General features: G+C 59.4%; 1 protein-coding gene across 3 annotated transcripts in view; it reads left to right on the top strand.

The window, feature by feature from the left end:
- BRD1 (bromodomain containing 1) overlaps nucleotides 1–11913 on the top strand; it is a gene marked incomplete at its 5' end in the record, with an annotated part of 31685 nt that extends 19772 nt beyond the window's left edge. The window contains 6 exons of one of the 3 annotated variants that reach the window (XM_082851049.1): nucleotides 2356–2460; nucleotides 8340–8475; nucleotides 8881–9008; nucleotides 9325–9434; nucleotides 9621–9775; nucleotides 10408–11913. In XM_082851049.1, the coding sequence (XP_082707175.1) occupies nucleotides 2356–2460; nucleotides 8340–8475; nucleotides 8881–9008; nucleotides 9325–9434; nucleotides 9621–9775; nucleotides 10408–10591 (818 nt within the window). In that variant the 3' untranslated portion in view covers nucleotides 10592–11913. Of the gene's footprint in view, nucleotides 1–1965; nucleotides 2461–8339; nucleotides 8476–8880; nucleotides 9009–9324; nucleotides 9435–9620; nucleotides 9776–10407 lie in introns of those variants that run through there. The other 2 variants (XM_082851048.1, XR_014326623.1) reach the window with 2 other exon arrangements.
- Between the last annotated feature and the right edge of the window lie 4321 nt (nucleotides 11914–16234).

The following is a 16234-nucleotide window of genomic DNA, read 5'->3' as shown; positions in this document are numbered from 1 at the left end:
AGGGGCCCGCGAGGGCCCCGCAGCTGGTGGGGGGGGGGGTTGCACCGGGCCACCTGAGCAGCTTCTGTCCTTGACGCCCACTCTGCATCTGCGCGGCCCTCGGAGGCCTGGGACATGCCTCTGTGAGCCGCCCCGGCAGACTGCAGGGCCCTGTGCCATAGCGTAGCCTTCAGGGAGGGGAGGGTCGGGTGGCCCCTCTGAAGAGCCCCCCCGTTCCCCGCGGCTGGCACAGGCTGGGTGTGGGCGCAGTCCGCCGTGAACCACGTGGTCCGGGGCCTCGTGTGTGGGCGGCCAGGGCCGTGGGCGCCTGCGGGGGGCTGCGGGGCGGTGGCTGCCCCAGCAGGAGCGGCCAAGCCTGGGGGTGGGGCCTGAGGTCGCCTAGCCCGCTTGCTGGGTGGGGGTCCTGGCGGGGGGCGGCACTGCCACCCCTGCGTCCCCCTGCCTGCCGAGGCTGCGGCAGATGCTGACACCTTGTCAGGTCAGCACGAGAGCCCCTGTGGGTCTGGGGGCGGGTGGGGGAAAGGGAGGGAGGAGGGCCCCACCCCTGGGAAGATGCCCTTGGCGTTCCTAGTGAGTGACAGGAAGCCTCCCAGCGGTCACTCTGCATGTCCCTAGTTCCCACCTGGTCAGTGTTCCCCACGTGGTCACGAGCAGCGGGCGGGGGAGGTTCCTCACCAGCCGTGTGCCGGCAGTGGGCCTCAGGCCCTAGCGTTTGCACACATGCGCGAGATGAGTCAGTGTCTCCTGAAACTGACGCTTCTAACAGCTTGTGGTCCAGGAGAGGCGCTCTGCTCATTTTCTGCGTCGCTGTCACGTGCCTTAACAGGCTTTGAGCGGCGTTTGAAAGTGAAGGCCCCTCTGGGGCAGAGCCTGACCACAGCTGCCTGGGCAGAGCGCTCCTGCAGTTCCGTGCCACCCTCCTGGGCTCCGAGCCTGGCGGGCTCTCCTCACCATAAGTTGGGAGAATTCTCGAAACATTTGCTCAGAGACGTAAACGAACCTTAGAAGTTGTGTAGCTTTTCATTTTCAGAATGACTTTGGATTTAAAATATTAACCTTATGTGTTCTAGACGGTTTTGGGGAGATGTGCAGGTTTCATAAAATAGAAACTGTACTTTGTGATGATACGTACTACTTAGTGTCTTCTGGTTTATGTCATACGTCCTGAAGCCAGTGTCAGCCTTGCCTGGAGAGCAGCCTCGGTGGCTTTTATCCCAGAGGGTGTGCGTGCCCCGGCCAGCCCTCCCTGGGGAGGCTTCTCCAGCCTCTGGGGCCCGGGGCTGACAGGCCGGCTCCCAGGCGTCTTGTTCCCATGTTAGTAACTTTTAAAGCCTTTTTCTTAAGAGGTTAAAACAGTCTTTGTCCAGATGTTGTGTTTTTATATTTAAAGTCAGACTTAGAAGAAAGAACTTAGGTTGTAATGTCTCTGGAGGTGGCACAGAGTTAGTGTGTCTGAGAACAGAGTGGGAAGTGTTCCTGCTCTCCTGGATCGTTCGCAGCCACTCACCACTCCCTGGTTTTGACACGACTTAGAGTGCCCTGGTCAGAAGTCAGGTCTACGTGCTGTTTCCTCTGTCTGCTAACCTTGGGGACCAGGTCAGGACTGTGGGAATGCCCGCTTAGAGCCCCTTAGTTACGTGAAATATTTTTCTTCCTCAAGGTAAGTGGATGTTGATTGCAGAAACTGTCATGAACTCGAATGATGACTTGATGCTGGCGCACGTGCGGTGGTCCTCAGGGTTGTCTTCAGAGGGTAGCTCTGGACACCTGGGCGCCAGGCGCCGCGGCCTCGGTGTCAGGGAAGCGCACACAGGGTAACCCGCGGCTGCTTGCAGACAGTTGTGTGTGATGCTGTGTTTCCTTAATTGAATTAGTATTTTGGTGGACTTCACATTTATAGTAAGTTTTATAATAGATTTTATAATTATCAGTTTTCAAAAATCACTTTATTTATAATTTTTTCAGGAGATAAATCTCCCCCTAAACTTGAACCATCAGATGCATTACCTCTTCCTTCAAACTCGGAGACTAATTCAGAACCACCAACCCTCAAACCAGTAGAACTCAACCCAGAGCAGAGTAAACTATTCAAAAGAGTCACATTTGGTAATGAATCACATAGCACTTGCACTCAGAGCGCACTGGTAATCGGACACCCTCCAGAGCCCACCCTCGCCAGTAGTGGCGATGCGCCGGCGGCGGCCTCCGCGGTGGCGGAGCCATCAAGCGATGTAAACAGACGCACTTCTGTTCTCTTCTGCAAATCGAAAAGTGTAAGCCCCCCAAAGTCTGCCAAGAACACTGAAACCCAGCCAACTTCTCCTCAGCTAGGGACCAAAACCTTTTTGTCTGTAGTCCTTCCGAGGTTGGAGACTCTTCTGCAGCCAAGAAAAAGGTCGCGAAGCACCTGCGGCGACTCCGAGGTGGAGGAGGGGTCCCCGGGAAAGCGCCTGGACACAGGTAAATGCCGCGCCGGCCGCGTTCTGTCTCGGGGCGGGGCGGGAGTGGGCGGCGGGGGTGGGGTGTGCCAGCAGCTTCGGTGTTTTGCACTTTGTTGTCCACGTAAGAAGACAGATGGTGTTTTGCTTTGAGAAGCCCTGAATCGTAAGTCTGAGGTGGCGCCACCTTGGGGGGCATGGGGGCTGGGGGCCCTGCTCGTCCCTCCCCTTGGAGAGCCTGGACCCAGGTCGCCTTCCGAGCGTGGCTGGCGCCTGGCTGTGCTGTCCGTGTGGGCGGGTCCAGGTGCAGCAGGTGACGGCGGGCGTCCCGCAGGCCTCCCTTCTGAGGCCCACAGGGTCTGGGCTAAATGCGGCGTGTCACCCACTTGCTTAAAGCGTCCTTTGACATTTTCTCGCTGTCCTGTGTGGCTTGGTTGGTACACCCACGATGGGTTATCTCCTGCTGAGATAACACTTGAAAGTGTTTCTCATTTGCTACTAAGCTTTTAGGGCTTAATCGTCTAACTCACTCACCCAGACACCCCTGTGCTGGCGCTGCGCCAGGAATTTCCGTCCGGCTTTCTTTGCCGAGGCACCTTCCTGCTCTCTCAGAGCCAGTTTCCAGCCGTGCCGCCGGGAGGCGAGGGGTGTCTGTGCTGGTCGCCTAGCCGGTTGCCGTCCGCGCCCCTCCACGGCGGCGGGCCCGCGGGGCTGTCTCCTGGGGGCGGTCTGAGCTCCCTTTGGTCCCGGACGTGGACCAGAGCCGGCTCGTGTCCGCTGCTGCTCTGTCTGCCGCATCCAGGCAGAGAAGTGCGTCTCCTCCTCCGGCGCTTGACTCAGTTTGAGCCACGGGTTCGTGGGGCCGGCTGGGTGCCTCGGGCCCGGGCGTCCACCCTGGAGGGGCGGGCGGTTGCAGCCCGGCGTGCGGAGAGGTGTGTCGCCTGGCTGGCTGTCCTTCGACAGTAAACTTTTGCACACGTGATTAGGGTTATTGAAACGTTACATTTTGTACTTTTAGTTCGATGGATCAATATCAAGTTGGTGTTTTTTGATAATTTGTTAAAACTTTATTTCTGAGTGCTGCCAGCTGCTTGAGTGTGTCCAGGGTACAGATACAGTGGAGCCTGTGTCAGTGCTCGGGGCTCCTTAACTAGCCTGGGGCCTTTCTCGGCCGAATTTAGCGAAAGAGCCTCGGCTTGGTTTTCAAGCGCACTGGAGGGTCCCGGCATCTGCACCGGGAGGCGAGTCAGGGCGTCGTGTTCTGGTGCACCGTTCGCAGGGCACTGCGGTCAGGGGCCCCTGGCGAAGCTGGTGTCCGGGGGGTGGGCTGCCAGGCCCCGACGTGGCCCTCGCCGCCCGGCTGTTCTTCTGGAACCGTTGCCCCCCCTGGGCCTTCAACCGCCGGGCTTTCGGGGCCCTCTTGGAGTCCCTCACCAAAGGTCCCTTGTAGAAAATCACGTCCGCTCCTTCCGGTTTCCGTGTGTAGAAAGTCACGTCCGCTCCTCCCGGTTTCCGTGTGTAGAAAATCACGTCCGCTCCTTCCGGTTTCCGTGTGTAGAAAATCACGTCCGCTCCTCCCGGTTTCCGTGTGTAGAAAATCACGTCCGCTCCTTCCGGTTTCCGCGGCTGAGCCGAGGATCTTGCAGGTGTTCAGTGGTGATGGTTGAGGCCGGGAGTTTCCCGCAGGCTTTGCATGAGGGCCGGGGCGCGTCCGAGGTGTCGACCCCTATGGCCTGGCTCAGACGGAGCCCTTTGCTTCCCATTCCAGAACGGCGGTGCCTGCAGTGGTGTGTAGTGAGTCCTCAGGGTCTGCTCGGCCCTCGGCTGGCCCGTCGCCCGGGCGTCTCGTGGGCTCCGCGGCCGGGTCCCTTGCCCCGAGCGGCAGTCTTTGCAGTCTCGGGACTTAGGGTATTCCGAACCTTCTGTTTTCCAAGGGTCCGTCTGCGTGCTCTGCCTCGTAGGGAGCCCGCGGGTGTCCACAGTGTGCTGCAAGGCCTCCAGGTTAGGGTGAACCCCGCCTTGTTCCTTCTGGGCACTCGGGCCTCTCCTCGGAAGCGCCCGCGGGCGGCGTCGGCACGCTGGCTGCTGCTCCTGGAGCCGTGCCGCCAGGCCCTGCGTGGTCTCCCGGCTTCTTTCTGTGACCGCTGGCTCGTGGGCCCCAGGCCAGGACACCGTGCTGCCCGTCTCCTCGCCTGAGATGCCTGCGCGCGGCTCCCGTCGTGCGCGTGGCGGGCCGTGTGCGCTTGCGTCTGTCGCCGTGTCTGCAGGCTGCTCGGGCAGGAGGCTGCTCTGCGGGGCCTGCGCTCCGACTGAACGGCTTTTTCGCTGGTTTCCAGGTTCTCGTTTTAACTAGTAACACGTTGGGTAGTTCACTCTTTGAATTCTAATTATTTTCTCTTACCTTGGACTGGAGTTCTGCTACGCGGTCATTTTGGAACGCAGAAGGATCCCTGCGCCCTTGCATTTCACCCAGTTCTTGTGGATGACATTGGAAGCATCCGTTCAGCCGCCCTCCAAACAAAAACACAAACAGCAGCCCTCGGAGGAGCCGTGCCCCCCCCACCCCCCCCGCCCCTCTGTAAGTCAGCCAGACGCCTGCAGGTGCCGGGGCGGCGCCCGTCCTCCAGCTGTCTGGGACCTGGCTGGGACGTCGCTCGGCCTCCCCGTGAATAGGGTGACGATGCAGAAGGAAGCCTTGGGCCGAGGTACCTGGAGAGCGTGCTGCGTCCACAGATGACTCGCGTGGATAGAGCTTCTGACCCGCCCTCGGCCGGCACAGGACCGGTCTGAGATGACCAGGGGCTCTGGGTTGGGCGCTGGGCTCGGGAAGGAGTGTGCAGGCCACACACGGTGCCGGACCACGTGGCATCAGCCCCGTCTCCCCTCGCTGTCTGCTGTTAGCGCCTCCTGGCTCCCGCCGGGCCCGCCCGCCCTCGCTTGTCTCTCCTCTGGGTCTTTCTCCCGCTCTTCCCGGGGCTCTCGGGGAGGCACAGTTCTGTCTCTGGTCGCCACGAGCGGACGTCTTGGCTGCGGGCCTGGGGGCATCCCGTGCTGGGCGTCCTGGCGAGCCTTGCACGCTGCTGCGTCTTCTTGGAGCTGGTCTGGGCAAAAGCAGGATGTTGGGATCTTACTTGATGTGCTTCTGTGTTTTTATTGAAAGGTGGAAAAACGCATAAAAATGCAATTCTGTGGCCAACAGTCAAAATAAAACCTTGGAGCCAAAACAACAGGCATGCCCCTGCTCCGACAGGCCGGCTGCAGTCCCTGTGCCCACTGGCCCTGGCACTGTGTCGTGTGAGGGGACCCCTTGCGTCCACACCGTGTGGTGGCAGGGGGCGCAGCCGCTCCTGTCGCTGTGCCTCTTGCTGGGCTGCCGTCCAGGAGGTCTTCACGGCCCGGTGAGGGCGTGGTGGGGTGGACCTCGGGTGCCCGGCACCCCTGTGGGAGCACCTGGAGGCTTCTTGCCACCTGGCAGGTGCGAGGCGTTCAGGATGGAGGTCGCTGCAGCCACTAATGACCCGCGTTTCGGGAGGCCTGGGGGCGCCTGGACGGCCTTGAGCTGCAGCTGGGCTGGGGCTCCCCGCTCGGCATGCCCTCCTTTGGGGCAGAGAAGGGAGTTTAGACTCCGGGGTGCCTCCTCTATCGCCCGAGGCGTCAGCCCTGATCCCCAGGGGCTCTGGGGGTGCAGCTCATGTCTGGGGGGCGTTGGCCGGTCCCTGAAGGCACTTTTCACCCGGCACTAACCTGGCTCTCGGAGGCACTGTGGGGGCACCTGTGTCTGCCTGTGGCTCTGGGCCCACTTCTGTGTAGACCTGTGACCTTGCTCTACTGAGTGGCATTTCAGGTCCCTGCAGGTCTCTGGGTGGCGTGGGGTGGCTTGCGGAGGCTGGCCCTGCTCTGGCCACGCGGCCTCGTGCCCTTGGGCTTGTCTGCTGCTCGGTGCGTGACACGGGGAAAACCATACGTGACTAGCTGGTCACCCTGGGGGCGTGTGTCCTCTTGTTTCCCAGCTGAGGACTCCCCACTTCTGGGTCTTCTCCCCGGTGTCACTTGTCACCATGCGTGCCGTGTGGGGGATGCCTGTGCCGTCTCCCGGGGACGACATGAGTGCAGGCTTGCTTGGTGCCCTGCAGCCGGGGCCGCTCTCCCCTCTCCTTTCTCCGTGGTCAGGAGGCCTGTCCTTCGTCTGACCTTCACCACGCGTGTCCTGTGACGGGCGCGCTGCCCTTCCTCTTGCCATTCCTGGCTGCCGCCTCCTGCCTTGGGATGGGGGGTCGCGGATGGCAGGCCCCATGCACCGCTCGCCCCAGCTCTTCCCAGGCGCCGGGTACCTGTCACAGGCGGTGAGACTCCCCGTCACCTTCTAGGGCCCCTCTTCCTGCTCTGCCAGGGGAGGCGGATGGGCAGCCCGCTTAGCCGGCGGGAGGTTGGGCGCAGGGGGAGGCCGTCCACGCTGGCTGTGCTTGGAGCAGCTTGGTGGCTGCGTGACCTTGACCCCTGGGCTGTCGCCACACGGTGCGTCTGGACCTGGCCCAGTGTCGGGTGCTGTCCTGGGCCCTCCCCGGGGGGTACAGGTGGGATCTTGTAGCAGCGCTGGTGCTGGGCTTGCGCCTGCGTGAGCGCAGCCCCTCCTGGTGGACCTGGGCCCCAGGGGCTGGGACCACCAGAAGCGGCCGTGGTTCAGCCCCGCAGCCTTGGCCCAGCCGCTCTGTTTCATGGGCCTGCCTTCCTGAGGTGGTTTGGTCCAAGTTCGGAAAATGAGTGCAGCACCCGCCACTGCCTGCAGGTACTACTTATAAATGTGAATTAGGTTTGAAACGGAAAACGCTAAGCTCTTCCTGTAGCCAGTGGTGTCAAGTCTGACGGAGATGGAGCAGGACGTCTGACTGGCTCGCTTAGGGAGAGTCGGGGGCTCTGTTCTCTTTGGGAGCAGCAGAGCGCACTCTGTTCCTGCATTTGTACTTGCCAGCGGCTGTCTGTCTAGGTTTACTCACCTCCCTTTGTTTACAGGAAAGTAACGTGAAGCAGATGAGAACTCCCTGTAATCTGGCTTAACTACTTCAAAAATTTTTTGAAAAAATGGATTTAAAAAATTTTGAAGCACAAGGAGTGGGATTCTTTTCTGGGGAAAAAACACGCCTTCCCTGCAGCCGCCGCACCCAGAGGGGCCGGGCTGGGCCTGGCAGCACTGGACACAGGCGGCAGCTCGCAGCCCCTTCTGACCTGGGGTGTCCTTCCTGCCTCCTGCTGGCGTCACATTTTTCGGGGGCAGGATGTGTGGTTTGGCTTTGAGATTTGCCTCGATTGAAACACTTCTCAGGTGCTAAGGTGAAGCCGTTGGCTTGTTGGGCTGCTGGGGGGTTCTGGCCCCCTGGTGGCGCGTCCTCACCCGTGTGCCTTGGTGCTGGTGGTTTCGGTGGCGTCTGGACACAGGGCGCCCACGTGAACGAGACGCTTGTCTTGGATTTCAGGAGGTCGTGAGCGTTTTTGGGGGGTCCTGCTAGTGCTTTGTTTTGAAAGAAGGTTTTCCTTAGACATGGACTTGCTGATCCCCCAGAAGCCCGTGGCTCCCCTCCCCCCACCCCCCGGGGGTCCCCGCCCAGACTTGGGGCCTCTGTCGGCGGGCGTTGACCGTCCAGGAAGGAGTCGCGGGAGGCCCTCCTTGCCTTTATGGGGCCTGTTTTTAAGAGCACCTTCTGGAGACCAGTGTGCCCTGACTTCGCCGTGGCTCGTCTTCTCCGTTCGGTGCCCCCTGTGCCCCTGTCCCCGTGTTCTGAGCGTGCTGGGTGCTGGGGTGGGCAGGGCGCGATTGTCTGGCGTTGTCCCCGGTTTAGAGACGGTGGTGGTGCGGGCACCTGCCGCGGGGAGCTGAGCTCAGGGCCGCGTGCGCCTGTGTTGCAGGGCTCACCAATGGCTTTGGGGCCGCGAGGGGCGAGCAGGAACTGGGCGGCGCCCCGGGGAGAACAGCCGCGCCCCGCCGCCGCTGCGCCTCCGAGTCCAGCGTCTCCTCCAGCAGCAGCCCGCTCTGCGACTCCAGGTGGGCCCCGCCCCGAGCCGCCCGACGCCTGCCCTCCCTCCGTCCCTCCCTCGGGGGCAGTGTCTCTTCCGCAGTGATCTGCTTTGTAGAATTTCACCAGAAGTGGGAAGGCAAACCCCATAGAAGTCTAAGTTGAGTTACCTCTATACTTGGTGTTTTCCTGCTGAGTCTTGCCTTTACCAAGTTGGTGGCCGGGAATTCCCTGGTGGTCCAGTGGTTAGGACTCTCACTGCCGGGCCCGGGATTGATCCCTGGTCGGGGAATTAAGATCCCACACAGTGGGGCCCCCCCAAAAAAGGTGGCCAGCACGGCCCTGCCGTCTCCCTTCCCTCCTGACCCCTCCCCGCCTCCCCTCGTGCAGGGCCCGCGGCCGGGCTCTGATGGGCCCCTCTTTCCCTCCTGAAGCTTTAGCGCGCCCCCGTGCGGCCGGGGCAAGCCCGCCCTGGTCCGCAGGCACACGCTGGAGGACCGCAGCGCGCTGATCTCCTGCATCGAGAACGGGAACTACGCCAAGGCAGCCCGGATCGCGGCCGGTGCGTCCGTGCCCGCCACCGTCTTGTGCGCGGAGTGGGAGATGCTGGGGACCTGGGGGCCGGAGGCCTTAGAGCTGGGGGAGGGGTGGGGTGCAGGGCGACTCGGAGTCGCGGCTTGAGGGCGGGTGCGGAGGCCCTAAGCACCACTGTGGGCGCTGGGCCGGCCTTCTGCCTCTCCTGGGCTCTCGCGCCCTCAGGCCGGGCCGGTCGCACCCCCAAGGCCCGTCTTGCCACCCTGGGGCGGCCTCAGCTGTGCAGCGTGTTGGGTCCCGGGGGCCCTGCCCTTCTGACTCCCTTCTCTCCCTCTTCTCCTCAGAAGTTGGTCAGAACAGCATGTGGATTTCAACTGATGCCGCGGCCTCTGTCCTCGAGCCCCTGAAGGTCGTGTGGGCCAAGTGCAGCGGCTACCCCTCGTACCCGGCCCTGGTGAGCCATGTGGCCGTGTCCCCGGGCCCTGGGGACAGGCGTCCTGTGACCACCTGCCGGGAGACGCACACGGGGGTGTCGGGGTGTGGGCGGAGTTCCTTGAGACTCCCCTCTCGTTGGGCCCTGGCCTGCTCCAGGGCACGGGGTGCGAGGGCTCCGCCGCGACCCCGTGTCCTCCCTCGGCAGATCATCGACCCCAAGATGCCGCGTGTCCCTGGCCACCACAATGGGGTCACCATCCCGGCGCCGCCGCTGGACGTGCTGAAGGTCGGCGAGCACATGCAGACCAAGGCGGACGAAAAGCTCTTCCTCGTCCTGTTCTTCGACAACAAGAGAAGCTGGTGAGTGCCCGCCGGGCCCTGGGTGGGTCCGTGTGGTCCCGACGGGCCTCCCACGGGCTCCCAGACCCCTGTGCTCTGCCAGCGGATGCCCCTGCCTTGGCCCCCGACGGGCCGCGGTTCAGACCCTGACCTGAGTGCCCGCGGGAACTGCCCCCCCGCCCTTCTGGCGCCAGGCTTGTCTGTCCTCTGCACTGTGGCCCTTTCTGTGCCCGAGGCTGTTCGGTGGGGAGCCGGCCGCAGTGTCCCGTGCGGCTGCATTGGGCTTGTGTGTCTTGCTGCCCCCTGACCCGGGCGACCCCCTTGCTGCATTCCCTGTGGCTCAGTGGGTCTTCCGGACCCGTGGCCCTGCCCTCCACTCCTTGCCGTGTGAGTGCACATGTCGTGCGTGTGTCTGTGTGTGTGTGTGTGCCCCGTGGTGGCCACTCGGGTATGGCGTGGACGGCCGAGGGCTGCAGCGGCCCCCCGGGAAGTGACGCTGATAGAGGAGGTGACCACTGATCCCGTGCTCGGGCGCTTTCCGCGGTGCCACTTGGCCTGAAGTGCCCGATGGCGTGGAGGCTGGGTGTGTGTGCGGTGGCCGAGGGGCAGGTTGACGCTTGCGCATCCTCACAGTGCATTCTCTTCCTTCAAAGGCAGTGGCTCCCGAAGTCCAAGATGGTTCCCCTTGGCATTGACGAGACGATAGACAAGTTGAAGATGATGGAGGGGAGGAACTCCAGCATCCGGAAGGCGGTGAGGATTGCCTTCGACCGCGCCATGAACCACCTGAGCCGCGTGCACGGGGAGCCGGCCAGTGACCTCAGCGACATAGACTGACGCGGCTGTGGCCTTGTCCATAGTGTCGATACGCTGTACATACTGTATATTGTTCACCACTTAACTTATTCTGATTTTTAGGTGTAGTTTAATTCTTTCTCCCAGGGAGGGGGAGGTTTTATTTCCCAGTTTTCTATGAAATCATCCCCGTCTGGGCGCTCTGTGAATGGCGTGGGCGCGTCCCCCGAGTGCAGCTCTGTGCCCCTCACGGGTCGCTCCAGAGGGCGCTGCTGGCCTCACTTTCTTTGATCTGTAGCTGTTTTTTGTTTTTTTTTTTTAAAGACTTTTGAATGTTTAATAATTTTGTAAATCATGCTCTTTACACAGAGTACCACTTATTTAATAGATGGGATGTAAATTTACAATGACAAATGTGTATTTTAAGAAAGAAAATGACATTATTTTGAATGGTACTTTGTGGAAAGAGGTGGAGAATAAACTTACGCCGCGCGCATCACTTGCAAATCACCAAAAACACTCCGCCGCCCCCGTGAGGGCTGGGGCAGCGCCTCCTCTGGACCTCGCCAGCCTCGACCACTCGCCAGCCTCCGCCTGTCCGCTCCAGCCTCCCACGGGCGTGCCTCCCAGCGGATTATTTATTGTAGAAAGTGTATCATTTGCTTTATAACGAGAGATAAATTGGCAGAAGTATATTGATATGCGTTTTATACAGGACATAAAATCCAACTTGCTTTGGGAGCAGGATGTGTTGGTTGTTGTACAAATGACTCTGGCTGTGTTCTTTGATTTTGTAACTTGTAATCTTTTGTTTACAATGAGGGGCTTTCTGTAACTTGTTTTAATTTAGAACACTTTGGTAGCAATAGAAACTTTGGATACATTTTTGTATGGTACACGTGATGTATATAGAATTAGTACTTTATTTTTTATTTTTAAGAGGTAAAGCATTATGTTAGGGGAAAAGGTAGGGTGGGTTTCCAAAATGGCATTTTTTATATTAAAAAATAAAGTCAAGATTTGGACGGTGTGTCCCTTTCATTCCTACACCATTAGAATGCCGGGTGGGCGTGCAGCCTGGCGGCCGGGCCGGGGCCGGGGCCGGGCGAGGGTCCCTGCAGCCGAGGCACGCGACACACCTTCATCTCAAAGTGTCACGGGATGTCATTATTTATTATTTTACCTAATCATATTTTTATTTTAAAATGGTAGCTTAAAATTTTTAAATGTTTTTTTTTCTTTTAAGTCTGCATCGTTTGTAACATCTCCATAGAAACTTGAAAATAAAACATCTTCCTTTGATAGTTTTGTCCCGTGTCTGACGGACGCTTTCTCTCTGCTGTGGTTCTGGGGTCCTCGCGGAAGGCCTGTTGGGGCCACGTCACCGCGGGTGAGGCCCCCGGCTGTGGTCGGAGAAGGGACGGGAGGGATGGAGGGACGGGTCTTCACGCCGGAGCCTGGAGCTGCACCTGGGGCCTCCTCTGCCCCCACTGTCCCAAGTCACGGTCACGCTGAAGGTCGCGAGGGGCTGCCGCGGCCTGAGCTCTGCTGGCGGCGTCCTCTGGCGCCGAGTCCTGCTGCTGTGGTTTCCACGGAGCCCCGCCATCCTGGCCGCCAGGACGTGTCCGGGCTCGTTGGTGGGGCCTCCTGCGCGCTCAGCTCAGCCCGCCCCGCTGGAGCTGGCCCTTGCCGCCGCTCGGGCCCACTGGGCGGGCGTCCAGCCTGTCCCCGTTCGCCTGGGGCTTTGTGGTGTCAGCACCGAAGTCAGTGTCCCGGGAGCTCCTCACCCGTACCTGGGGCCCCTGCCAGTCCGGGGCAGCCCCAAGGAGCCCCCGTCTCAGAAGCTCACTCGACCCAGCACTGGCCGCCCGACCCCACCCAGGGCGTGGCTGTGCCGCGGCCCCAACCCCGCGCAGGGGCCTGGCAGGTGGGGCTGAGGGCGCCCCGTGTCCTTAGCAGGACCTCCTGGGTCCCACTGCCCTCTTGGATCCAGCCCCGGGGGCCCTGGGGGCCCTGGGGCTCCTGGCTGTGGCTTCCTTCTTTCTTGGAGGGCCTCTGGGCAGGTGGGCAGAAGGGGCAGCTTCAGAGCGCAGGGGGGTCTGTAAGGGCAGCTGGGGGCGAGGACCCAGCAGGGACACTGGGGCGCCTCAGGCTGGAGCCCAGCCCCCCGGGAGGCCGGTGGTCTCTCCTCGAGACCTGCAGTTAGTCCCGTGTGACCCGCTGCCTGGGGCCCTGGCCCTGCAGACTTGAGGCCGCAGGGCTGGGGACTCTGGGGGACACTGGGGTCTTGTGGTCTGAGCAGTGGGGCCCAAGCCTCCGGAGTGCCCACGTGGCAGGCCTGCGTGGCCCCGGCATCCAGCTCCCAGCGCAGGGGCAGAACTACAGCCCGGCGCTGGGGCGTTTCGTGTCCAAGGCAGTGTAGACGGTGCTCAGCGTGTGACTGGGGCTCCCGGCCCTGTCCCCCCAGGCAGGGTCCAACCACGCGGTGTGGCCTCCTCCCCAGTTCTGTGGGCGGCACTCAGGGTTTCCCCGAAGCAGACAGGGATCCTCACGTACCCCCAACAAGCCCTCTCGGGGGTCCCCCACCCCAGACGTGTCCTCTCGGTGTCCCCCTTCCAGGCGTGCTCTGCGGGTAGGGCAGACTCCCCACTCCTGGACCAGGTGGGTTTGGCTTCTTGGGGGATAGGGGGCAGAGGTCTCCCCCAAACCCTTTCCCCCAAACCAGGGGCTGGCCCCAGGCTGGGGAGGGACTGTCCACACACCCCTGCACCCCACAGACTTGTGGGGTCAGATCTTGCCACCCTTGCTCGGACCCCGGCCCCTCCTGGGACCCCCAGGGGAGCTCCCTTGCAGTGAGGTGAGGCCAGGAGACAAGATGAATGGGAAGTACCTGGGAGCATCACTTCCAGGAAATGTCCTCCATGTGGGAGGAGTTTCCTCCTGCTGGCTGGAATGTGGATGTGGCGGCTGGAACTGGAGCAGCCATTTTGGACCATGTGGAAGGCGGCAGAGCCACAGGCTTGATGGGGCTTGGGCCTTTGACGTAAGCACAGAGCTTTCCTGTTGTGAAATGCAATTCATATTTTATGGCAAGACAAAAAAAATTTAAACAATGTTTTTCTGCCCTTTGGCCCCCTCTCTCCCCCTTGCTGCGAGTTGTGTATCTGCATGTTGCATCGACCACACCTTCCCCACTGGCAGAAATGCCTGCTCAACCATAAAGAGCAGTATTCTCCCAGCATCAACAAGACAACTCCTTAAAGATAAATTTCCTTCTCCATCTCCTAAGGGCCCGATGACGCTTAGATCGGGATTGTGTAAATTGTCAATAATACGTCATTTGATGTACAGCCCTCTGTCTCAAAAACCTTATATAACTGTGCCTTGACTTCTAGTGGGTGGAACAGTTCTCAGAGCTTTCTGAGATGCTCTTCCCCGGGTTATAATCCTCAAATTTGGCTCGAATAAGATGTTCCATTTCTTTTGTAGATCGACCGATTAATTTTTCTTTATTTATTTACTTTTAATTTAATTTAATAATTTTGGCTGCATTGTGTCTTAGTTGCGGCGCGCAGGATCTTCACTGAGGCAGGCGGGATCTTTTCATTGTGGCGCGCGGGGCTCTTCGTGGTGATGCGCGGGCTTCTCTCTAGTTGCAGCGCGTGGGCTCCAGGTTGCGTGGGCTCTGCAGTTGTGGCACGTGGGCTCTCTTGTTGTGGCGCGCGAGCTCAGTAGTTGTGGCGTGCGGGCTCAGTTGCCCCGCGGCATGTGGGATCTTAGTTCCCCGACCAGGGACCGAGCCTGCGTCCCCTGCATTGGCAGGCGGATTCTTATCCACTGCGCCACCAAGGAAGCCCTCGACTGATTAATTTTTTTGTCGACACTACCAGGCCTGAAGATTTTTTTATGTGATGGGAACATTACCTTTTAAAGCCACAGCTGTTTTCTTTAGAGCAGGTAAATCTCATATCGGTCAAAATGAAATCATTAAAATTACAGAAAAAATCGTGGAGTGATTATTTACTACCATGGAGTGAAGATGATCTTTTAAAATACGACACAGCCTCCAGAAACCACAAAAGAAAGTATCAACGTATTTAACAATGTAAACTTAAAAAGTTCATGTGGGCGTGGTCAAAAACATCCCATCACTCACAAGGTCAAAAGACCGATTCGGAAGAATATTTGCAACTCAAACCACAGAAAGAGGGCTCATTTCCTTAAGAAATAAAAGTCCTACAAATCAGTTTTAAAAAGACCACCAATAGGATAGAAAAAAATGGGCCAACAATGGACTCATTTCCCAGAAAAGTGAATACAAATGATTCTAAACATATTAAAAAATGCTTCATTTCACTCATAGTAATAGAAATGCAAAGTAAAACTGCTCCCTAGAGGCCATTTTTAAATTGTCAGTTTGGCAAAGAAAACAAAACCACAGGAAACGTCCAAGGGAGGGGGACGAGCCTTCTCAGACGCTGCTGGTGGGTGAGCGGCCGAGCTGATCCCCCTGGGGAGGAATCCACACCAGTCATCAGACTAACGCCCTTTGACCCAGTGCTTCTACCTCTGGGCATTGATCCTTCAGTCATATTCTCACCAGCGTGACGTGACTCTGTCAGGTGGCAGCATTTTGGTAAAAGCGAAAGGTTAGAAACAACCTACATGTCTGTCCACAGGGGACTGCCAAGACCCACGGAGACACACCACGCGGCGGAGTCCCCGGCAGCTGTCGCAAAGAGTGAGGAAGGGCTGTGTATAAACTGATGCGGAAAATCTTCGAAATAAAGTGTAAGAAGCAGAGCGGGGAAGAATGGGCAGGCTATGCCGCTGTTTGTGTCCAAGAGGGGACTTGCTTGCATTTGTGGGAACTGAGTGTGTCCGGAGCCAGGTGGCTGAGAGGGTCCCTCCAAGTGAGGCTGGCGGGGCCCAGCCTGGGGTCCCACGAAGGCTGTCGCGCAGCCGCGCCTGGTCTCCGTGTAAAAGGATGGGGATGCCGAGTGGACAGACGTGCTCCCCTGGGTGGCTGGGCAGCAGGGGCTGCAGGGAATCGGCCTCGGGTCGGGGGACACTGGGATGGCCCGGAGGGGCCTGGGCTGACTGGGTGGCGGGGTAGGGGAGGAACCCCTCGGGGCACATCATGTTGCCTCCTCTACTCTCCCATACCAGCTGTTTATAACCCAGACGCTCACTTTACAAATGCATCATTTCAATAAAAACAAACTCGGCTGTGGTGTGGTCAAAACACTGACTGCTGCTGACTTACAGGGCTCAGCGTGGGCGCAATTTCATGGTTATCTCCGCCAGTTCACACGCGAGACTTGTATTTAAAAATAAATGCTTTGATATCCTGGTGGAGTTATTTTCTTTGGTCTTAAAAAGCAATATACACAAAGATATTGAAAATTAAAAATTCATCAGTGCTCCGAGACTCCATCTGTGGCTCACCGAGACACAAGTGGTGATTTGTCAAGCTTGGGTGGGGGACTTGGCCCTTTGCTGCAGATTTGGGGAGAAACTACAGAGAGAGGCTTCCTGGGAAATCCATCTGACTGCGACCAGGCACCTGGGAGGGCTGGGCTCCCGTTCCCAGGACACAGAGTGATGCTTCAGGCCCCAAGCAGGAAGCGGGTGCCCCGGCCCCTGGCTGCCTGCTGGCTGGTGTGGACAGACACGGGGCCGTTA

Source organism: Leucopleurus acutus (genome assembly GCF_964270905.1).
Source record: "Leucopleurus acutus genome assembly, chromosome: 11".
NCBI lineage: Eukaryota > Metazoa > Chordata > Mammalia > Artiodactyla > Delphinidae > Leucopleurus > Leucopleurus acutus.
This window is presented reverse-complemented; position numbering and strand designations above follow the sequence as displayed.